This window comes from Hirsutella rhossiliensis (genome assembly GCF_020360975.1).
Source record: "Hirsutella rhossiliensis strain HR02 chromosome Unknown scaffold00006, whole genome shotgun sequence".
NCBI lineage: Eukaryota > Fungi > Ascomycota > Sordariomycetes > Hypocreales > Ophiocordycipitaceae > Hirsutella > Hirsutella rhossiliensis.
Genome location: NW_025408672.1, coordinates 1,310,801 through 1,326,565, shown reverse-complemented (window position 1 = coordinate 1,326,565; position 15,765 = coordinate 1,310,801). Strand labels below are relative to the sequence as shown.

Below are 15,765 nucleotides of genomic sequence, written 5' to 3'. Positions count from 1 at the left end.
ATTGCCGGGTATGCATAGCTGTGTAAGTAAAGAAGCCCCCTATTTGCTGCTCAAGTGCCCGGGTCGTGGGGAAATGTCTCCTTGGGGAGATTCTGCTGTCTAGTCTGCGTCTGCACCGACACTCTCGACATTGTGAATTCGAGATGAAGCGGCGCGAGCATAATTGGCTTTTCTTCCTTTTCCTCTCCGTCTTTCCTCTTCCCCTCCAAATCTTTCTTCCTTTGGTCGGTGACGGTAAGCACGTATTGGCGGAGGCCAATCAACCCTTTTTCCTTTTTTTCCCCTTCTGAGACATTAAGCGGGCGGGCATCGGCTAAAGCCTCCTTCATGTCTCGTCAGTCGACGGCTGCTGGGCCGCCTCCTTGGCCGCCTCGTCGTCCTTCTTCTTCTTCTGCTGCCGGACCTCCTCGTCGGGGGTCAGGGTCCTGAGCTGGAGGGCGTGGATGCCGTTCTCGAGGGCCATTTCATCGCGGAGGAGGGCGTAGACCATGCGGTGCCGCGCGGGCTGCATCTTGGACTGGAAAGCGTCCGAGGTGATGACGAGCCTATTGATGCGCCGGGGGGAGAGGGGGTTGTGTTAGTGGAGACGGACGCGAGAAAAGAGGAGAGGATCCATGGATGGCCCGCAGGAGCCGGGGAGGGGGGGAGAGGCGGTGAGAGGCCGAGGATGCACATACCTAAAGTGAGTCTCGCGCGAGGTGTTGCCCTGCATAGGCTTGTGGTGGGCGTGGAGATGGGAGTCGTTGTAGATTTCCAGTGTCTGGGGATTCAGGGCCGCGGTGATCTGAGACGCGCAACGGCCGGGGGTGTGTGAGTAATTACCGCATTGTCTTCAAGGTTTCTGGCTTGTCGGTGGCCGATTGAGTAGTAGAAAAGGAAGGAAAAAAGAAGGGCTGACCTTTGCACGGATGACATCCTCCATCGGGGTGCTGGAGCTCATGGTCGAAAACTGGCGGCCGACGCTCGAGAAGCCGAGCGCATACCTTCGCAACATGCGGGGCGGTGAGGCGGAGGCGGTGGTGTGTCGTTTTGTTGTTTTGAGGATGCTGAGGTTGTTGCAGAGGCTGGGAGAGGCCTCTGGACTGGGTGAGTTCAGCCGGGGCACGGGGCAAGGGAGCTTGCTGTGCACTGGGATATAGCAATTGGCAGGGCGCGGGGCGTTGCGGAATCGAAGAAGGGTTGAAGGAGAGAGAGAAAGGAAGCTGCCCGCCCCTCTTGAAGCAAAAACAAGTCTCCGGTGGATGACTTTTTTTGCCCTCGCCTCGCCAGCTTTTTATTTTTTATTTTTCTCACCTTTTCCCCTTGTCCCGCCCGTCCCCTTGATTCGGTGAAGTCGGTGAGATGTACTGCGTCAGTTGCAGAAGGGCTCGCAGTGGCCTGCAGGCGGAGGGGATCCAATGGGGCGCCGCTGAGCCAAGGAAGCGGTGACCGGGGCGGAGGGGGGCCTGGGCTGGTGGGCGTCAGGGAGCCGAACTTCTGGATAAAGGTCTCCGCCCCCCTGGTGGCACGACACTGCGCGCAACCATGCTCAGCCAATGGAAGCCACTCCGTCCAGCACCAGAATGCCGTGTCTGGGTAGGGCGGACCAGATCGAGCCATGGCCCTGCTCACGTTTGCCTTGCCTGGCTGTGTCGCGCCTGGTGCTGCACGATGCAGACTCTCCCATGGCCCCCGTTCCCCCGGTCTCGGGTGGACGGCGCGGCGGTCAGCAAAGCTGGTCTAGCGCAGCGTGGCGGCCTCGAGCCCGTATCCCGGCATTCCGGTCCTCGGGCGGCTGCTCGTTCTTGATCAAGCCTTCCAAGCTTCCCATCTGGATCCTTGCCCATTGCATCTCGAGTCGTGCTCTGCTCGGCTCGGCTACCCGCCGCGACGCCCTCACCATCGGCGGGGCGCCTTGCACGCCTGCCGGGCGGAGCCATTCAGAAGTCGACTCCGTCGTGGAACCACCAGCACGGCCACTGTATGTAGCCACCTTGCCACAGCGTGATGCTTCGTCGCCTGCGTTTCAAGACGCCGGCATCATGGCCTTCCAATTCTTCAACCTGCTCGCGCAATAATCCCTCTGCGTTGCTTTATTATTATTATTATTATTATTGTATTTTCCGTCCAGCGACCTTTAGGTCGCTCAGGTCCCCGAGACGGGGCACAGGACGTGCTGAGCTGCTGGAAGTCTACTATCGCGGAGTAGGCCCACAATACGCGAAACGAAACGAGTACCAATCCGCGTCTTCTGCCCCTTCCACAGAACGTAAACAATCCACCATTCAGCATTTCATCGGCTCAAAGGCGCTTCTTTGCTCAGCCTGCTGCCCGTCAGCGGGACGTTCAGGCGCGACAGCCATGTCTTTCGTTTTGGCCTCACAGGGCCGGTTCCGGAGAGCACCCTCCGCCCGGCCGAGTCGGGTAAGAGAAAATGGTGTGTGTGCAAACAAAGGGAAGGGAAGGAGGAAAGCGGTTGCTGCCGCCTAGTGGCGAGGGCAGATCGTTCCAAAGAACGAGCTTGCCTTCGCCACCTTGACGAACTGGTCGAAGTCTCTGCCTATTGCTCGGTTGACCGCCGCGCTCGGTGAGGGTGCCAACCTCATCCGATGTCGCGGCGCGATCTTCCGGCAATAGAAGAGATGCTTGGTTCTTTTCGTCGACCACATGAGCACGTCAGTCGCGCATCGTCGTGGTTCAACCTTTCGTGGTAATCAGCGAAGTCCCCGTGGTGGGTTCTTGCTGCGAGCAGATGGTGGAGCAGAGGTCGTGGAATGGTAAGTTCTGGCGGGCAGCCAGTCGTGGCATCGAGGTCGAGGACCCTGTACTGTTGGGGTGCAGAAACTTCCCACCAGGCTTTGAATGCGTCTTTTGGTCGCTGCCTAGCGACCTTGCGCAGATATGCCAGCGTCGGGAGAGCGTCTGCAGGCTCGGGTTGAGAGGTTCCTGCCTTTGCTAAGGCGTCTGCCTGCTCGTTACCTGGGATGTTGGTGTGGCGGGGATCCAGCGGATCTCAGTGGCACCATGTTCTGCGGCCAAGGCCTGGAATTCCAGGAACTCCTTCTGGGAGGAATCTGACGGCATGCCTTGAAGACACGTCGCGACCGCGAGGTTATCGAGGCATACGACAATCTGGTCTGCAGCCGGGAGGCTCAACGCAGCACGCAGACCCTCTAGGAGCCTCTCGCCTCGGCATCAAAGACCTCAGCAAGCCCAAGACGGCCGTTACCGCTGAGGACGGTGAGTCCATCCTGATGTACCGCATAGCCGTACCCCGCGGCTCCTCCGGGAGAGGGATCCGTCCGAGTAGACGATTGCTGTCCGTGGAGCAACTGATTGGAGCCACTCGCCGAAGTTTGCCGCCGATTCTTCTTTCGGCGCAGTTTGCAAGGGTCCACGCTGGTCGCTGGCGAACCTACGTGCGAGAAGGTCTGGCCTGGCGCACCTTGGGAGCAGCTCGTCAGTGCGACGCAGTCTGGTCCGGAAAGGTTGTCGTGGACGCTGGTATTTTAACTTAATGGCCCTGTTGATGACAGGGCCCGGATCGGCTTCGTTCGCACCGCAAGCGGGTGCGCTTCGTCGAGGACTTGAGACGGGCTGCGAAGCGCGTTCGACACGCCTGGAGCAGGTGCGAAACTGGCGGTATGCCCGCCTCCCGGTGCCTGGCGCTGAGCGGCGTCGTCTTCCAGACCGGGAGGATGGCTCGCATGGCCGTGTTGAGCGACTTGTCCATCCGCCGGATGAGGTGCCGTATTCTTGATGGCCCTTCCTTTGCCGGCTTATTCCATCGCGGGCAGGTCATGCCCGGGTACCACGCCTCTGCCCCAAAGAACAATTGCGGCTCGATGCAGGCGCGGACGGCTCTCCGGACCGCACCTGGTAGGGGGCCGCGGTTGGTATTTGTCAAACCCTTGAGATGGTAGGCCACTGCTTGCGCTTTGGCAGTCCACTTCTCGACGTGCGTCTTGAACGTCAGGGTGCTGTCAAGCCAGATGCCGAGCCACCGCATGGCTGAGCCTGGCCGCTTTCTACCTCGCCATGGAAGACTGGAGGTGCATTCCTCGGTGTAGTTCGGGAGAAGTGCATGACTTCAGTCTTCTTGGGGTCGAAGGTTATCGCGTTCGCGGTGCCCCATGTCATGAGTTCGTGAACATGTTTCGACGCTCTGTGGGCAGTCTCCTCCAGGAGTCTCCGACGCAAAGGACGGCAGTGTCGTCTGCATAGCCGAAGCGCCCTTGGGGTTGCTCAGGCGGTAGATTGGCTCTGTGTATAGTAGGAAAAGTATGGGAGAAGCTGGCGATCCTTGCGGCAGTCCGCACTGCAAGGGTGACGAGGGTGTCATGACATCCTGGTAGCGGACACGTGCTGCTCGGTCATGCATAAAGGAGCCAGCCCAACGAGCGACATTCCGAGGCCATCCTTGCTGCCGAAGGCGAAGAATGAGCCTGCTACGAAGGACAGTGTCGAAGGCGCCTTCGACGTCCATTGTCACGAGTGTGGCGACCTGCTTGCGCGAGAAAGCCTCCTCGATGTCGTGTACCAATGCGGCGACAAGGTCAACAGCGGACCTTTTCGGCAATGCGCCAGCTTGTTGTGGGTGCAAGACACCATAGTGGACGGATGCCCACGCCAAACGGCGCGCAATAAGCCGTTCGAGGCCTTTGCCCAGACAGGAGAGAGATTGGACGCCAGGCGCGGGCCTCTGACAGGTTCCGTCGCCCTGGCTTCGTGATCATAACCACTTCCGCTTCCCTGAAAGGCTTAGGATGGTGACCGATGTCGAGACAGCCCTGATACAGCTTGTGGACGAGGCTTCCAATGGTATGCCAGACGGCACGGAGCATCTTGACCGTAATGTTATCGGAGCCGGGAGAGGTGTTACCCGTGCGAAGGGTCGCGTCCCGGACCTCCTCCAGGGAAACGTTCTGAGCGAAAGGAATCGTCCTCGCTGTGTCCACTGGGACCCACGGATCCGTGATGTCATCCTGCGAAGTGCGACGTTCGAGCGTTGCTCGTCGCAGGGCGTTGGCTTTGTCTAGTTGGGTCTCATAGACGGTATCATCCACTTGCAGAGGCGGTGGTTGGAAAGCACCGGGCGATCTCAGCCAACGGACCGCCTTGAAGACGGACGCACTGTCCGTGAAGCTGTCAATCAGATCGCGCCAGTAACGGCGCTTGACTCGCCGCACGACTCTCTGGAACTTCCTTTCGCGAGCTGAACCTCTCGGCCGAAACCGAGAGCGTAGACTCTCCTCACTGCGCGATACTCCACCGCGGCCAAGGAGCATTCCTCCGTCCACCAGGGCGCGCTGCGTGCGCCCTTGCGGACCGGCCGGCCTGCAGCTTTGGCGGCAAACTGAAGTAGGTTAGTCACTGCTAAGGCAAGTGAATCCAAGTCTTGAGGGAAGCGGTTGACGGCTCGATAGCCGCCACGCCGTTTTCAACCATCTCTACGAAGCGTCTTATTTCCTCGTCAGAGGTAAGGCGAACCTTCCCAGTGGGTGGGGGCGCTACAGCGAGCTCAGGCAGGGTAGTGCTGAGCGTGAAGTGGTCGGAGCTGGTGGCAAGATGGTCTTCCACCACGGCATTGGCCAAGGCGATATTAGAGAAGGCAAGGTCGATCGTATTGCCACGAGGATTTGTCGGGACGTCAGCCGGGTTGAGCAGGTTCAGACCGTTGGCTGTCGCCCATGCAGCTACAGCCTCGCCGCGGCCCTCGATGCGGCCGGCTTGCCAGCTGTGGTGTTTGGCGTTGAAATCGCCTGCTACCAGACATCTGTTTGGCGCGGGCCATTGGAGTAGTATGTCGAGGGCCTCGTCGTATGACGGTTGGCGGTAAACGTTGACCAAAGTGATGTCGTTGACCGTGAGCCAAAGAATGTCACGAGTTGCCGCGGGCCTCCTCTGATCTACCATCAGCCCAGGCCTGCGGCGGACATAGGTCATGACTCTGGGTCGGGTGCTATTGTCTTCCCAGCTGTCAACCGGGAGAAGGTGTCGTAGGCGGGATGTGTTTTGGTAAGGCATCGGCCGCCCTTTGTTTCTGTCCATGGCTCCTGGAGGAGCACCACATCGTAATGTTCGGAATCGGCGAGGGCAAGGGCGCAGTCGTGCGCCGGCGAGATCTTGCCCACGTTCGCTTGGAAGACTCGCAGAGTCTTATTGCCACATTGATTTGTGCGTGGGTATCTCGTCATGGAGAGACAGAGTCCTCAATGATGCGTCGCTTCTTCGTAGGAGAAGCAGATCTGTGTCGTTGGCCTCCACCCGGAGGTTTGGGTGCCGAGGCCATCATGACGGAAGGCGGGGTTACGGTCCTGGTCGAGCTTAGGTCGATTCGCTACCGCGCCGTGGGGCTTCGTCATGAGGTTGGGCTTGCTGTCCGTCGTCCCGGGCAGCACTTGAGGTCGGGGGTGAGGTGCGTCGATTCCGAGGCGGTCTCCCTGTCAGGCCCAGGCGTTACTGTCTTTTCGGTGACACCACCCGGCGAGCAGGTGGCATCCCGTTCGGGCTGCTCGGATCGTTCTACTCTTTCGTATTGTTCCTTTCGCCGGGCGGACAGTTGAGCGCCCAGCTCTCTGCGTTGCTTTAGCCTTTCCAAGTGCCAAACTCTAGGGTAGGGGGAGCCAGGCCACACATGTCAACGACGCATCTCTCTCGGTCTCCTCTCCTCCAACCTTGCTTCACCCATCACCGTCTCACAGCCTGCTTGCCGCTCAATCTGGTCGCCCTCTCGTCTTACCCCTTCTCTCCCTCAGCCACAAAACGGTCCCTTCCAACTGCTCATGATACGTCACTGCGTGCTCCCGCCAGCCCTCCGGCGCGTGGTCTGCCGCCACCCCCCACTCACCTCCCTGCGCAGCAGCAGCAGCTTCTTCCGCCGCTTCCCCTCGCCCGCCAGGATGGCCTCGACCCTGCCGCGTCTGCCCATCTTCCGCGCCATCGCCCAGCACGACCCCGCGTCTCCCGCCGTGCTCCACTCGGCGTCCGGCCGCAGCTTCGCATATGGCCAGCTGCTCGGCGATGTTGCCCGTGCGCGCGACCGGCTGCGCGAGGCCAGCGGCGACGCCGACCTGGCCGGGGAGAGGATCGCCTTTCTTGTAGAGAATAGCTACGACTATGTGGGTAAGCGATCTCGGACTTGGCGGCGCTGTGTTTCTACGCTTGACCTGCAACTTGCCCCATCTTGACATGCAGCATCGGGTCCTCCAATGGCTAATATGGCTCCCCACGCTCCTCTCTGAATCCCCTCAGTCACGCTACTCGCCGTCATGGCCGCACGCTCCATAGCCGTGCCCCTGTCCCCCGCCTTTCCCGCGTCTGAGCTGCAGTACATCCTCAACCACAGCGAGGCCTCGCTGCTCGTGTCCTCGTCCAAGTTTGCCGCCAAGGCTGCCGAGGTCCTGGCCACCGACCTGACGTGCAAGCCGACCCATCTGCAACTGGCAAAGCATGTCGGCGGCCGAGCAAGCGAGCACGTCACTCTGAGCGACATGGACGGTGACAATGCCGCTGGCTTGATGCTGTACACTTCGGGGACGACGAACCGGCCGGTGAGAGAATGCCCCCCCCTTGCCTCTACCCGCAGAGTCCTGACAGCCTACTCCTTCAACCCACGAGGTAGAAAGGAGTCCTCCTCCCGCACTCGGTCCTCACGGCGCAGTCGCATTCTCTGATGCAGGCCTGGAAATACTCCTCTTCGGACCGCCTGCTGCACGTCCTCCCCTTGCACCACATCCACGGCGCCGTCAACGCCCTGCTAACCCCCCTCTTCGCCGGCGCCTCGGTCGAATTCATGTTCCCCTTTAACGCCGACGCCGTCTGGAGGCGCCTCGCCGCCCCCTTTCTAGCCACCGGCGCCCCCTCGCAGCTGCCCGTCACCTTCTTCACCGTCGTCCCCACCGTCTACAGCCGCCTCTTGGCCAGCCACGGATCCCTCCCCGCCGAGCTGCACGAGGCAGCCCGCCAGGCCGTCTCGCCCGAAAACATGCGCCTCAGCATTTCGGGCTCCGCCGCGCTGCCCACCCCCGTCAAGGCGGCGTGGAGGGAGCTCAGCCATGGCAACGTCCTGCTCGAGCGCTATGGCATGACCGAGGTCGGCATGGCCCTCAGCTGCGGCCTCGACTTTGCCGACCGCGTCGATGCCAGTGTCGGCTGGCCCCTACCCTCGGTCCAGGCCCGCCTCGTCGACGTCGACACCGGCCACGTCATCGCCCCCGGCCACGAACTCGACGCCCACGGCCGCGAGCGCTCCGGCGAGATCCAGCTCCGCGGCCCCACCATCTTCCGGGAGTACTGGCGCAACCCCAAAGCCACGGCCAGCGAGTTCGTCGACGACCCGGACGGCGGTGGGCCGTGGTTCAAGACGGGCGACGTCGCCCTCCGCCGGTCCGTGCCCGTGGCCGGCCGTGGCTCCCAGCCCTGGGCCGTTGGTCCCATGTACTTTGTCCAGGGCCGCATCAGCGCCGACATCATTAAGACGGGCGGCGAAAAGGTCAGCGCTCTCGAGGTCGAGCGCGAGCTGCTCTCCCTGCCAGAGGTCGCCGAGGCAGCCGTCGTCGCCGTCCCGAGCGGCAGCTGGGGTCAAAAGGTAGGCGCCGTCGTCGTCCTCAACACGGACCTTGTCCAGAAGTGGACTCCCCTGGATATGCGTCGTTCCCTCAAGAGTCGTCTCGCCGCATACAAGATCCCGCAGACCATGAAGGTTGTCGATCAAATCCCCCGCAACGCCATGGGCAAGATCAACAAGAAGCAGCTCGTCCGAGCCGTCTTCGCAGACGAGTTTAGCGGCGACGAGTCGTAACCTTCAATGCCGTAACAGACTTGAGAATAGGCGGTGTACGAGTATTGGTGTACAAACTAATTACGGCAATTTTGTAAACGAGGATAGATCTATAGCTCAACAATACGCGCGACGTGGCTGCCACCGTCATGGTCAACGCAACTTGTCTAGCTCCCCACGAGGAGCGAGCAGTCTGATCAAAGCTTGAGAAATCTATGCCCCCGTGCAATACCTGCTGCTCTGTTGAGACGCCACCGACTAAGAAGCTAGGGGAAAACACACAGAAAAAGAAAAAGAGAAACCTGGGAGCTTCCGAGAAACGCCACCATGAACTAGATTTTGGCCCAAACGATACCATGGATACCGTCCACCAGCTGATCGAGCCATCTGATCCGAGTGCATGAACCGCGAAGTCCGTAACCACACCACTTCCCGTCAGCCGTCGAGTGCATCAGAACGAGACTGCATATCGAAACAGGCCAGAGAATCAGAGTAGGCGGATATCCGGAGGCCCATATCATTTTGCCTCGTCTCCTTCGCCCTGCCCACAACGCCGATCCATTCTTTCCGCATCTATACAACATACTTGGCCTTGGCTCTCGTGCTTCCAGAGTGCGCACTTTCGGTGTGGCCGGAGAACTCGACCTGCTCGTTGGCCGGCAGCTCCAGAACCTCCTTGAACCGCCGACCAATCGACATGAGAATCTCTTTGCCCTTCTCGCCAGTACGCCCCTTGCCGCCAGCGACATCGCCGTCGCCGCGGCCAGGGACGCTCTTGCCGATGGTGCCAGTCCAAACGCCAACACGGTAGAATGCCTTGCGGACATTGACGACGACACCCATGACCTCACCGTCGTCCTCGTCCTCGAGCGTCTCGCCGATGGCGCCCATCATGACCTGTAGCCAGAGGCGGTCGATGTCGATGGCTCGCTTCTCCTTGTACTGATAAGACCACTTGCCGCCATGCTTGTTCTGGGGGTCCTCCCATTCCGGCCGCACGCCGGCCTTGAACAGATGGTAGTCCGCCTTTTGCGGCAGTTCGGAGACGGGGGCGACATTATTCTGTAGGAGCGAGGTAAAGGAGCAAAGTTAGACAGGGCGACAGCCTTTAAGACGGATCCGACTTACGTAAACGCCCCAGAATTCCTCAACCGAGTCGAAAGTGATGACTTCCTTGAGCAAATCATTCCAGTTGTCGCCCTGGGGTGCCGTCAGCCAGTGAGCCGATTACAGAAGCGAGGCGCCAACCATACCTTGCCACTTGGGGGCTTGGTGAACCAAAGAGTCCACTTGTTCTGGAGGGGGTGCTTGACATTGAAGTTGTCCTTGTCGTGAAAGACAGTGACAGGCTTCTTGTCACCGGCGTTGACATTGGTAGGATCTTCCTTACCGCCAGGGGAGATAGGGATCGTCGACAGGTCGACCTGCTGGTCCAGCTTCGAAGTTTCGGTCGCGGTAGCCGCCATTGTGTCCCTTTCTATGACGAAGGGAGAAGCGTGGTTGTAGAGTTGACTGGCGATTTGCCGTGCGTGGGGGAACGCCGAGGCGGGCGTTGGTCGATGGTGGGAGTCTTTGCGCGGTGCCTGAGAGATGGGAGGACGGTTGCGCGAGTCAAGGAGGCAGAAATAGATCGACTACTTCTCCTTCCGATCGAAGATGGCGACGGTGCGACTTTGCTCCAGGCAAAGATCTCGCAGGAGAGAGCGGTGGTGCAGAGGATGGAGGGGGAAAAGATGGAAGTGCGAGGAGGAGGGAATGGCTTTCCGGAATCGCTAGCAGTCAACGAGTCGCAAAAATTCCGTGCTTGGGGGGGATGGACTTGCCGCAGCGAGAGTGCGCACGAGTCACGGGAGCCAATCAAAATTGGTGCCTGGATCATCAGGCGCCCACGATCACTTCTGCTTACATAAGGGATTTGCCATCTTGCCTCAGATGGCGATTGGAGTCCTCGACTCCTCCCTTGGACGAGACCTCCTTCCGCCCGGCTATTGGAGGGAACGAACCGTGCCGCGAAGAGGGACGACAAAGCGGCTCAAAATTTCTGCAACAGGCTGACATTGCGTCTCTGGATTGGATCAACCGCTTCCTCACGCCCTGTCGAATGCCCTGGACAGGTGGTGACTTGCTCTCTCATACACGAAACCCGCGTCCGACTGCGATGACACAACGGCAACGGCCCAGGCATTTGCTCCAATCCCGTATTCCGCACGACTTGGCCGCCGGGGCATTGAATGGACGCTGGCACAATGGCTCAGTGCCACATTTTCCGATTGTGATGTCAGTCGGAGGGGTTTAGATTGAGCCATGAACGAGTGAATACAACCGGCGGTGGAGCTAGGAGTTGCCGTCATGGAACAGAGATATATGTGCTAACGGGCAGTCGGCGATCATATTCTGCTTGGAAAGCCCAGCGGCAGGTACGGCAAGAGTCTGGCTGGAGCACATCCCGAAGACATTCCAGGCTCCCAGCGTCATGGGGTTGCTGTCTCAACCTGCCATGGACCAAGCTAGCTGCCGGTAGAGCAGGGAGACTGCGAGACTCGCAGAATGTGAACCCGAGGAATGTGCAATTCATGCTACCTTGCCTATCCATGGAATTGGCCGGAGTCGACCCCGCAATCGTCAGGAGACCATGTGGTCATAAGTCGCCTAGTTCCCCTGGCCATGTTGCCGTGTCGGTTCACAGCAAAGTCTAGTTGCAACGGCTTCTCCGAGAGCCATGCGCCCGACTTCGGCGCGCCCGCGCTTCATATTGGCCACCCGGCTATTTCTGTTGCTGCTCCTGAGCGCCGCCTCTTTCGCCCGGTTTGCCCCCCCGCGTGAAGATGGACGAGGCCAAAGGGCTTCCCCTGGCGACTCTGACTGGTCCCGAAACCGACCCTATCCTGGCCGCGACAAGTATCTCGTCGGCGTCGGCAAAGGCGACATTACCGGTCCCGTTGTCGACCTCAACCTGGCAGGTTATGCCCAGGCCTCGCAAGTCGGAAACGGGTTACGGCAGCGCCTGTACAGCCGGGCCTTTATCATGGGTGACGTCAAGAACCCAAAGGAACGAGTGATCTATGTTGTCATGGACGGCCTCGTTGGCGATACTGCGATTCGTCTCGGTGTACTGGAAGGTCTCAAGAAAGGCGGGGCCGAGTACTCCGTGTACGGAACACATAACATTGCCCTGGCAGCTGTCCACAGCCATGCAACTCCAGGTGGTTGGTGGAATTACTTCCTGCCCTCGATACCAAATTTGGGGTTTGACCGCCAGAGCTATAAAGCTCTTGTCGAAGGCACTTTACTGGCCATCAGGCGGGCCCATGAGAGCCTCCAGGAGGTGGGTTGATCCGATGGTCTCGTGATGTGCGTGCTTTGACAGTTCGGGCAGGGCTACCTCGATGTGGGCACGACAGAAATCAGGGACGCCGCCATCAACCGGTCCCTCTTTGCATATCTCCGCAACCCCGAGGAGGAGCGGCAGAGATATCAAAGTGACACGGATACGACCATGACGCTTCTCCGGCTCAGGCGGGCATCTGATATGAAGAGCATTGGTCTGCTGACGTGGTTCCCCGTCCACGGCACATCTCTTTACAACAATAACACGCATGTGTCTGGCGACAACAAGGGCCTCGCGTCTTGGATGACGGAGCAAGCATTGAAGAAGGATGACTCGGCCGTCGACGGATTCATTGCTGCCTTTAGCCAGGCGAACTTGGGCGACGCCAGCCCCAACACTGAGGGGGCGTGGTGCGAGGATGGCTCCGGGCAGATGTGCAACTTCCAGACGGCCTCTTGCCCGAACGGCAAGGTGACTGGGTGTCACGGGCGTGGACCCATGTTTCGGGAGAAGGACCAGGGCACCAGTAGCTGTCACGAGATTGCCCGGCGACAGGCCACTGCTGCCACCGAGTTACTGGTGAGCCACTAGAGAAGCAGGGTTTCATTTCGGTTGAACTCGCGTGCTAACTCAGCGCAAGGCTTCAATGGATTCGTCCTCTACGCCAATTGTAGGAACAGGAGTCAAAGGTTTTCACTTTTTCCACAACATGGCCTGGTGGAATTTCACTCTCCCCAATGGCACCCAGGTCACCACTTGTCCTGGAGCCCTGGGCTACTCTTTTGCCGCCGGCACGACTGACGGTCCAGGTTTGTTTGACTTTGTCCAGGGCGAGGCCAACCGGCCAAGAAACCCCCTCTGGAAAATCGTCTTTGGCTTCCTTAGGATTCCCACTGCAAGGCAAATTAAGTGTCAATCTCCAAAGCCCATTCTGTTTGACGGTGGCGAGCAGACGTTCCCTTATGCCTGGGAGCCAAACGTTGTGGACATATCCATGTTTCGCATCGGCCAACTACTCATCATTCTTAGTCCGAGTGAGGTCACGACCATGAGCGGCCGACGGTGGAAGGCGGCGGTGGCTAGAGAAGCAACTAATATCCTGGACACGGACCCCGTCGTCGTCATTGCTAGCCCGGTCAACACCTATGCGCATTATCTTACGACGCCAGAGGAATATGCCGTTCAGCGCTACGAAGGGGCTTCTACCATTTTTGGCCCGCACGCACTAAACGCGTATATTAATCTGACGGTCGGAAACATGCGTTACTTGGAACCGGGCTCAACGGATCTTCCGGGGCCAGGCCCACTCCCGCCAGACAACCGAAAGAAGGCATTCAACTTTAACTTTGTATTCAAGCTTGAGGGCAAGCCGTTGCGGCGCTCTTTTGGCGACGTTATCCAACAACCGAACAGAGTACATAGAATTGGGGATAATGTTCAAGCAACGTTCCAGGGAGCGAGCCCTCGCAACAACTTGCGGCTTGAACAGACGTTTGCTGCTGTTGAACAGCTCGGCCCCAACGACAGATGGACGCCAGTGCGCGACGACAGCGATTGGTTCTTGGTCTATACTTGGCGCGCAACGAACAAATTCCTCGGATACAGCGAGGTTGACGTCAGGTGGGAAACAAAGGGGAACGCGGAGCCGGGAACTTACCGGTTCAAGTACTACGGGGATTCCAAGGCGCTGATGAAAAAGGCTGAGCCGTTTCAGGGAACGAGTGAGCCGTTTGAGCTGGTAGGTCACGATCAGCCCGTTGGCGATGGACGTGATGAGCGTGATGGGCGTGATGGGCGCGATGGGCGCGATGGGCACGAAGAGGGCGCGAGTCGCGGTGGGAACCACAAGGGCAATAAGCATAAGCATAAGAATGGTCCCGTGAGGGGCTTACTTGGTGAGGTCTTACCAGTACACGAAGAGGGCGCGAGTCGCGGTGGGAGCCACAGGGGCAATAATCATAAGTATAAGAATGGGCCCGTGAGGGGCTTACTTGGTAAAGTCTTACCACTATAGAATGACGGAGTGTCAGACACGGCTGCGACGTTGGTGGTCAAAATTGACTTGCTATGCTTGCTATGCTTGCCATCTCCCACCTGCCTGTTCAATCAGGGCAGCTTCACAAGGGTGTACTTTAGGCTGTGAATACGAATACATGGTAGGCAAGTTCAATTTGAGAGAATTGAGCAGACGTATTTCTGTCTTCGAGTTCAGAGACAAAAAGTTCGTTTCTTACGAGTGAGCTTGAGCATCACTTCTTTTGATACGTACCGAGTCCGCAGTGCGTTTGCGCGGCAGTTGCGCTAGTCCAGCGGCAGCGGCAGGAGACGCGGGGCGGGGGTTGGAGAAGGAAGCGTCGGGCCTTCCCTTCCCGCCTCTCGCTTGGCGTGGAGTTGATTGGCGGTCAGGGCATTTATGTCTTGCAGGCACTTGTACCTAGGTAGCTAGGTATTGTACGTACTCCGTACCTACGTGTACATGTTTAAGGTACGTACCTGGTAGGCAGGTGCCTAGGTAGGTACGTACTTGGATACCTTGTTATTACCTCTTCGTGCTGCATCGAAACGGTCTCTTTTTCCATTTCCCCCTTTCTTTTCTCATGCTGGTCTCAACACGATGCTCTTTGCTTTGTACAACAAAGCCTTGTTCCCTTCCTCCATTGGCCCATCAGTCCTTCTCCACCCCCAGCCGCCTCGCCTCGTGGCCCCCAGTCGCGGTACGACCATGGGGTCCGGTGCCTTGCAGCCATGGTAGACTTCCAGCCACCTGATAATTATTCACCAAACATCAAGGCAGCGCTACTCACCCGCAGCACTGCCCGATGCCGCCAGTGGCGACTGCAACCATTCGCTCCCCAGCCGACCGCCTCTTCCTCGCCGTCTGCCGCCATCGATGGTGAGTGGCAGCATGATGACTTGCAGCTCTGCCGTTCTGTACAGTATGAGCTCTGTAGGAACTTGTTAATGTGTACCTACAGTATCGGAAGCACGGAGCCGGGCCAGGCTTGGGCGCCGCCTCCAATCCAACCCTTGTCCACGGCCAAGCGTTCACTGCAAGCAAGGCCGACAACCTCCCCATTTTCCTGCCCAATGGCCGGGTCCTTGATAAGGAAAGTCTGTTGCGGCCGCCTGCAGCTTCGCGCTGCTTGATTTCTTCCTGCACAGCATCCGCCGTCCAGCATGGTGCCTCGCATCGTCGTGAGCTCTGGCCGCTGAGAGAGTTGCATACTTAGCTGTTCGACATCTGCGCACACACGCGCAGCTCCAACTCCCATCTCTCACCTGCGCCGCCGCCACCAACTCCCATCCCGAGCCCGGACATCATCGTCATGTCCGCACCCTACTGGGGTCAGCTGCCCGAGCCCAACGTGGCTAGAGACGGCGCCAGGCGCATGGCGACAGACAAGAACGACTACTGTCCGCCGCCGCCCGACTATAGGCAATCCATGGATATGGCGCTTCCTCGTCGCAAGTCGATTCGCCCATCGGCCCAAACCACAGCCACTGAGCCCACCTTCGGTCCGTGCTCGCCTACTGAGCCCAACTTTGCTGCTCACGACGTGGGTCCGGGACACCGCCGAGCCACCGTCCAACGGACCGTCTTGGATGCGCAGGCGAATCCCTCTTCCGCCGATCATCATGACCCTTTATCCCTCCCAACTCCACCATCCGCGCCCGA

General features: G+C 59.1%; 6 protein-coding genes across 6 annotated transcripts; 3 read left to right on the top strand and 3 right to left on the bottom strand.

The window, feature by feature from the left end:
• Positions 1-325: 325 nt before the first annotated feature.
• HRG_06346 (bolA-like protein) lies at positions 326-994 on the bottom strand (the record flags this gene model as incomplete). The annotated part of the gene is made up of 3 exons (XM_044864817.1): positions 326-545; positions 678-784; positions 899-994. 3 exons carry the CDS (start codon positions 992-994, stop codon positions 326-328), a joined length of 423 nt encoding a protein of 140 aa, XP_044719757.1.
• Positions 995-1,664: 670 nt separating this feature from the next.
• Positions 1,665-2,057, top strand: HRG_06345 (uncharacterized protein; the record flags this gene model as incomplete). The annotated part of the gene is made up of 1 exon (XM_044864816.1): positions 1,665-2,057. The coding sequence occupies one exon, from the start codon at positions 1,665-1,667 to the stop codon at positions 2,055-2,057; it is 393 nt and encodes a 130-aa protein (XP_044719756.1).
• A 2,478-nt stretch (positions 2,058-4,535) lies between these two features.
• On the bottom strand, positions 4,536-5,925 carry HRG_06344 (endonuclease-reverse transcriptase domain-containing protein; the record flags this gene model as incomplete). The annotated part of the gene is made up of 5 exons (XM_044864815.1): positions 4,536-4,699; positions 4,754-5,044; positions 5,090-5,174; positions 5,237-5,335; positions 5,470-5,925. The coding sequence occupies 5 exons, from the start codon at positions 5,923-5,925 to the stop codon at positions 4,536-4,538; spliced, it is 1,095 nt and encodes a 364-aa protein (XP_044719755.1).
• Positions 5,926-6,881: 956 nt separating this feature from the next.
• HRG_06343 (AMP-binding enzyme domain-containing protein) lies at positions 6,882-8,782 on the top strand (the record flags this gene model as incomplete). Its single annotated transcript, XM_044864814.1, has 3 exons — positions 6,882-7,104; positions 7,234-7,532; positions 7,604-8,782. The coding sequence occupies 3 exons, from the start codon at positions 6,882-6,884 to the stop codon at positions 8,780-8,782; spliced, it is 1,701 nt and encodes a 566-aa protein (XP_044719754.1).
• Positions 8,783-9,334: 552 nt separating this feature from the next.
• Positions 9,335-10,227, bottom strand: HRG_06342 (eukaryotic initiation factor 4E domain-containing protein; the record flags this gene model as incomplete). Its single annotated transcript, XM_044864813.1, has 3 exons — positions 9,335-9,823; positions 9,890-9,961; positions 10,015-10,227. The coding sequence occupies 3 exons, from the start codon at positions 10,225-10,227 to the stop codon at positions 9,335-9,337; spliced, it is 774 nt and encodes a 257-aa protein (XP_044719753.1).
• A 1,253-nt stretch (positions 10,228-11,480) lies between these two features.
• Positions 11,481-14,045, top strand: HRG_06341 (neutral ceramidase; the record flags this gene model as incomplete). The annotated part of the gene is made up of 4 exons (XM_044864812.1): positions 11,481-12,086; positions 12,138-12,668; positions 12,724-13,827; positions 14,037-14,045. The coding sequence occupies 4 exons, from the start codon at positions 11,481-11,483 to the stop codon at positions 14,043-14,045; spliced, it is 2,250 nt and encodes a 749-aa protein (XP_044719752.1).
• Between the last annotated feature and the right edge of the window lie 1,720 nt (positions 14,046-15,765).